Source organism: Hibiscus syriacus, unplaced genomic scaffold (assembly GCF_006381635.1).
Source record: "Hibiscus syriacus cultivar Baekdansim isolate YM2019G1 unplaced genomic scaffold, ASM638163v2 tig00112382_pilon, whole genome shotgun sequence".
In the NCBI taxonomy this organism is placed as follows: domain Eukaryota; kingdom Viridiplantae; phylum Streptophyta; class Magnoliopsida; order Malvales; family Malvaceae; genus Hibiscus; species Hibiscus syriacus.
In genome coordinates this window covers 850,023-856,716 of record NW_024063318.1, presented here as the reverse complement: position 1 = coordinate 856,716, position 6,694 = coordinate 850,023, and the positions used below count along the sequence as shown (strand labels likewise).

The 6,694-nt window shown below is 37.6% G+C and overlaps 1 protein-coding gene across 1 annotated transcript; it reads right to left on the bottom strand.

Moving 5' to 3' along the window:
• Positions 1–225: 225 nt before the first annotated feature.
• Positions 226–4,533, bottom strand: LOC120178795 (protein TIFY 6B-like). The gene is made up of 5 exons (XM_039184582.1): positions 4,277–4,533; positions 3,835–4,124; positions 3,622–3,712; positions 669–3,536; positions 226–541 (listed from the first exon to the last, which is right to left on the bottom strand). The coding sequence occupies exons 1-4, from the start codon at positions 4,448–4,450 to the stop codon at positions 3,489–3,491; spliced, it is 603 nt and encodes a 200-aa protein (XP_039040513.1). The 5' UTR covers positions 4,451–4,533; the 3' UTR covers positions 226–541; positions 669–3,488.
• Positions 4,534–6,694: the final 2,161 nt, after the last annotated feature.

The window sequence follows — 6,694 nt, the reverse complement described above, 5'->3', positions numbered from 1 at the left end:
AATTTGGTTAGAAGAACTATTCTGAACTTACAATAAAACGCTTTGCAATGGATCAACTGGAGGAGGACAATTAAACAGTTGATTAGCAGCACAAACATAATGCAAATAATCTGAATAAATCAAAAACTTGGGGGGGGGGGTTGTGAAGGGTTTCTTCATCAATAATTTATTTTAGCAGCTATTATACAAACATCATACAAAGTCGAATGAGCAGTCCGCATTATTTGCAGAAATTCGTTGCTTTCAATGTCCGGTGCCACATCAACGGTGGGAAACCAATTCCCAAGTGCGACCGGAAGAAATATATACATATGAACTGAACCAAAATTTGACATTAAAGAATTGTGCTTATAGAACTAACAACAAAAACCGAACATAGACAAAGGCATCTTACATCATCTATGGCAGCGAGTTAGTCCAAACGCCACCAGATTAAGAGGTTTTGATCCGGCATATGTAACTGAAACTAGCACCATCTGATCCAAGAGGCATGAAATCAAGCGATTTCTAGCTCATGCTGTATGGTGACGTGTGTGTTACCCTGTATAAAGTGTGAGAAGCTCAAATTTAGAATGTACCACAATCTTCATGGAGTTAGGGACCATGTAGTATTTCTATAGACATTCGAATGAGTGTCACACAATTGAAAAACAAAATATTGAAAATACCTTTCTTTGCGCTTCTCTAGAAATCGAGCCATTGATGCTTTACGAGCTTAAGGCACGGCATCTACAAGAACACAATAGTGTTTCTCTCAAGACTCCGAAACTTGAGGTGTTTTAGTGTCTCTCTAGAAGTTTAGGAGTCTTTTGTGTTCTCTTCAGTTCTAAGGCGTTTATCTGTCGCCCTCTGCCGTCGCTCCCCATCGTCGTCCGCCGATGCTTATCATCGTTGACTGCTATCCGCCGCCACACTCTGACCACTGTTCGCCGCCGTTTTTCTCAGGGAAGTTCGTCTTGTCAATGTGATTCCAATTTCAAGCTTAGTTTTGCGAGAAAATCCTTCAATCGGCGCAGATATATCGTTGAAGGTCGCAACTCTTCATCTTCCCTGTCGTGATTTTTTGGGTTTCCGCCATTTTACGACCATAACCCAGGATACATATGCTGTGAATAAACTGGTAAAGCCATCGTTGCATTTTTCTTGAAGTTTTTCGGCGTCCCTCGTTAAAGCTCCAGGTGATTTCTGCTCTGCATGTTCGGCAACTCCTAAAGTTGGAGTCTGAACCTGTTTTCTGGTCTGAATTTTGAATTGATTTGTGAAATATGGCGTTCGTTTCAACGGGGTTTGGTCTGGAACCAAAAACAGTTACGGGAGGAATGACAATAGTGTCTGGAGGAAGGACAACAGTTCGCGGGGAAGGAGAATTATATATCATCTAAAATGGGGAGTAGGGTTGGATGTTTTACGCTCTTTGTTGAAAATATTCCTGAGAATCTTCACTGGAAAAAGCTTGGCTCTCTTTTTTACAATCATGGAAAGTGATTGATGCTTTCATCCCTTTTAAAAAAATTTTGTAAGGGGGTTCGTTTTGACTATATCAGATACATTAGAAGAAGCCAAGAAAAAAACTTTTAGGATGGATGGCTATTTTATTTTTGGATGCAAGATTGGTGTTTCGATGGCAAAATATAAACTCATGCAATCCTTATGGAGAAGAACTACTCCATCCTTTCATCGAAAGGATAAGGAAGTGGCTGACAAGAGGAGTGTCATATCCTCGATAGAAGGAGTGGATGATGAAGAAAAACTACGAGTGCTGGAAAATTGCGTTGTGTGTTGGTGTAGAAACTTTTCTTTCATTCGGAACCTTGCTAGACAAATGCATGAAAAATGCCTTAATGGTTTTTCGCAGCGCAGAGCTACTGGAAATGTTATCTTATTGTGTTTTGAAAACTCGATGTTAATGAACATAACAAAGGTCGAGAATTCAGAGTCTCTGGCAGTATGGTTCGACAGGTTTGAATCATGGTTAAAAAACTTGATGGCGGAGAGTCAGCATATTTGGTTGGTTTGCGGAGAGATTCATTTTCATGCTTGGAGCTGAGATACCTTTACAAACATAGCAGCAAAGTGAGGGGAAATTATTTCTATGGACGAAAATTCCCAACATCCTTCGTCATTTGATCGGGCAAAAATCAAAATTTTCTCAAATACCCTCTACCTCTAGAATTGACGAGGTAGTAGGATTGAAGGTTGAAAGCCAACCATTTAAAGTCTTGGTTCGCGAGATCGATCCGAGTTTCAAGCCTATTCCTTGGGTTCCCGAGGAAGATGAAAAAGACATTGTTGGCTCTAACAATGACAAATCCGAGAATTCCAAGTCCAGCATGGCTGCATTGGCCCACTCTAATTCTCAAATTAAAGCTCCTCCTCCTGGTCGAAGTCCCCCTGAGTACACCAGGTTCCTTTCCAGTTGGATCGCTGGAAAATTTGTCAAATCAACTTGGGAAGGAAGGAAGTACCTGGCGGTGGAACCACCGGTGGTGAGATTGGTTTAGCTTCAAGACCATGTTCAGTTTCAGAGTTTTCCTTACCTAGTGCCCTCGATCGATCAGATCAAAACGTTGTGTAGTCTCGTGCCCCAGAAGACGGTCTCAGTACGAGTTTATTGATTTCTAATGGGGTAATAGGTGATTCAATCCGGTTGCAGGGAGAGGATCTTGGGAAGGGCCCAAAGCTCGGGAAGAAAAAGTGACCTCGCAATTCACGAATCTAAAAAGAGCAAGCAATTGGGCTTTGGTCTGTTAGCGGTTTTTGAAGGAGTTTTAATTGATTGGATTGTGTTCCTTCACCAAATATGTAGATGGTTCGCCTCTTGGAGTCGGTTGTGTTTTTTTCACATTAATTGATTTGGCTGTTGCTTTCGGTTATTTTGGTTTTTAGTGATTTGAAGCTCGGGGTAGGTGTGAGTTGGTATCGGATAGGGTTGTCATTGTTTTATTTGGCTATTTGAGGGGGTTTTCTTAGAGGTTTTCTGGTTTTTCTTGATTTAGTGTCTGTGTCTATATTGGTGCGTTATTTCCTTTAAGGTGTACTGGTTTGATTATTTAATAAATCAAGAAGTACTTTTTTCCTCCTTCCAATTTTCGTTGACATACAATTTAATATGTTGATAATTATGAAGGGGATTTGAAAGAGGCCTCCAATTCTTATATATATATATAAAGACTCAAACTTAAAGCACATCTACAGGAGAAGAATACAGTAGCTACCGGAGATTCCTACACAAAAAATAGGAGTGCAATACCTGCTGGAATCAGAGTTGTCATAGCAGATCCTAATGAATTAACAAATTTTGGAGGCTCTGGTTGGTTACTAGCAGATGCTACAGCTCCTCCACCCGGCTGCAAATTGACATGGGAGGTTACAGAAATATGGCACGGAAGGCTTCACGATAGTGCCATGGTACAGTGATTGTTGCCGACAAATGCATCAGAAGGTCGTGGTACAGATGTCTGAGCTCGAGTCCTAAGAGTCGTTTTACTCTAAGCTGCAGAATATCCATTTCCAGCCATTACCATAATAGCCTGTGCCTGAATACAGAAGCAAAGAACCAAGTACCGCCTAAAGTTTATGGTGTCAAGCATATAAACCACACAGGCTGAAGCAACATGCTACCTTCTCGGGAGACACATCATCATACACGCATACAGAAACGGCATAAAAGACAGTCAACTGAGATGGTGTCCCAAAAGATTTGGTACCATTCCTACAAAAGAATTCAGCTTTACCTTTATCATTCCAACTAGCCATTTGGCTGATACTTTTATCATTTATAAAATCAAGGTTCACAAAAAGTGACATGTAGCAAAATGATAGTAGTTTAGATACCTTAGATCGGTGGTACCAATAACAGAACTTGATGGAGGAACAACAGATACAGGGGGAGCCATGATCGGGACTCCGGCAAAAGGTTGTGGGTTTCCCGTGTTACAAACTATGTTCTGTCCAGTGGAAATTAGATGGGACTGGAGAAGAGGAGTGCTCATATAAACTGCAATTCTTTGATTTGGCTGGCTGGAGACTGGAAATATCCTCAAATCTTGGGAACTGTGGAGTTGGTGTCCATCAAATTGTTGCAGGCCATAAAGTGGAAACGTGTAGTTGTTTCCCCCTTGTTTCTGTAAGTCATAGGAGGAGAAAAAACTCAGTAAACCTGTATTACAAGACATAGGCCTGATAAAATCTCAAACATCCTCTTAAAATCAAATCGAAATTCTCGAACATGAAAAAAAAATAGAAACTAAGAAGTTCATGATGGCAAGTAACAAACCTTGGTGAAGCCAGAAAACGGTTTCTGGTTATAATCTGCAGGCGGTATTGCCATAAAGCCAGATGACATTATAGGATCATGAGCAGCCTTCCTTGGACCATCTTCTTGAGCTGCATCCTTGAAAGGCAGGAACTGAGGAACACCAGACACCTTGTTTGAGAAAGACAACTGCATACTTGAACCCCTTAATAATATTGCATAGCCAAAAGAAATGGAATATCATATCATGCCTGATTAGTTGCATAAATATATCTGAATTAAGTTGAGAATCACTCAACTAAAAGGGAAGCAAGAAAAGAAAACATAGACACCATGTATATAATTAGCTAGATACCTCCAAACTTAAAAAAAGATGCGAATGGTTGGTCCAGACAAAAATATTTAAACCATACTGGAAAATATGATGTACATCTTCTTTATTTGTAATAATAATATAGAACGAGCTCAGAAAATATTAGAAAAGAAATGAGGTCCTGACAACTATTAGAAGTGGGAAGAAAGCATTTATTGATATTTAAAAATGGAAGTACATCATAGATACAAGATAGCCATAAACCAACATACGTCTTACCATTAAGCATACAATTCATGTTGATTGTTTGAATTATTTCTTATATAAAATACAAAAAAAAAGCCATACTTTTAGAATATATATTATCATCATATTATAATATGTTTGGCACGCGCCCTGTGATAAGTAACCATTAACTTTAGAATATATTATCATCATATTATAAACAAATGCTTCGTTTTGGGTATCCACATGAAAAACGTACAAAGCACATGTTATTTGGCACTACCTTTCAAAATGAAACATTTAAAAATAAGCTTGTATTAGCCACACTAATTATTTTTTGTAAAATATTCACATCTGACCCTACACAATAGATAAGCTAGAAAAGTATTATCCTTCCAAATGAAAATAATAATAAATAAAAGCTAAATAACCCCATGTTAGGGATATAGGGATGGGCATGGGTCAGGTTTGATCGGATTTTTGGTCCACCTGATCCGACCCGACCCGAGAACAATAATTCCTCCACCCGAGATCCGATCCGACCCGCATGAAACATGATTTCACCCGACCCGATATATAATTTAAAAATTCGACCTGACCCGAAATAATAAAAATATTATTTTTATTCAATAAAAACAATTACTTAATTGAAAAAAATATATAGAGGGGTATTATTGTAATTATTCCTAAATATATAAAGTAAAATTATAATTTTTTTCGGGTCTAGTCGGATCGGGCATTTTCACCCTAAATCCAAACCCGACCCGATCCCGGATTATTTTTGAAAAACTCGACCCGATCGGATCGGATTCGGGTCCCATGCCCATCCCCACACGTATTTATATTAGGGTAACATAAATAATTATCTAAGTCATTGATCAGAGGATTATTTATTCACATTGTACTCGCCCATGCTATTTTATCAACAGGCAACCACAATAAACGTTATATTTAAACTTAAAATAACTATAATAGAAGTTAAAAGAAGAAAATTTATCTAAGAAAAAGAAATCACGACAACTCAACATGGCACATTTAACGTATTGTACTACTAAATTTTAATGTATTAGCCAAGCAACTAAACAAATATTAATTAATCAGGCATTAAATCTAACATCCTAATAATCGGCCATTCTTAACCGTTCATGTTATTATCAACCTTATTATATATCCTAGTGCTGATGTAAAGTGATTTTTGATATAAAAATAATTTGTAAAATTAATTTTGGACATAATCGAATTTGTCAAAAATTTATCAAAAATAATTCAAAGTCCAAATTAACTTGAAACATATGTTTTAAATGTTTTCCAACTTAGTCGAACCTTTTCAAAAACTTAAACGATTGTTTTTGCATTTAAAGTCAAGTTTCCAAGCATTTTTGGCTCAAAAGGATTGATCCCTTTGACCAAAGGATCGATCCTTTGGATTTCAATAACTTTTGGATCGATCCCTTCTCCTAAAGGATCGATCCATTACTTGCAACAGTCGAATTATTTGAAAAAGATTAATCCCTTTCAACAAAGGATCGATCCCTTGTGCATAAATTGCTAATTTTGGTTGTAGATAACGATTATAATGATCCCAACAGCTCCAAACGACTAGAATTGATGGAGAAGCTACAAATTGAAGGTCAAAGCATCCCAATGTCAACAAGAATCATACTGAACCAACCTATCAACATCAAAGTATTCTTTTGTGCTTAAATTGTTAAATTTTTTGTTGTTAAAATACTTTTGAGCTACATTGTTTATTTTGCTCGAGTGTGTATTGGGTGAGTGCTTAATTTGGTGCAAACTACTTTGCCTTGTGAGGTTTTCTTTTGTTTACTAAATTTGTATTTACTCTTTGGGAGAGTGTATATTCAAGATTTTAGGTATAAACCTTGAAGTGTTTGTAAGGT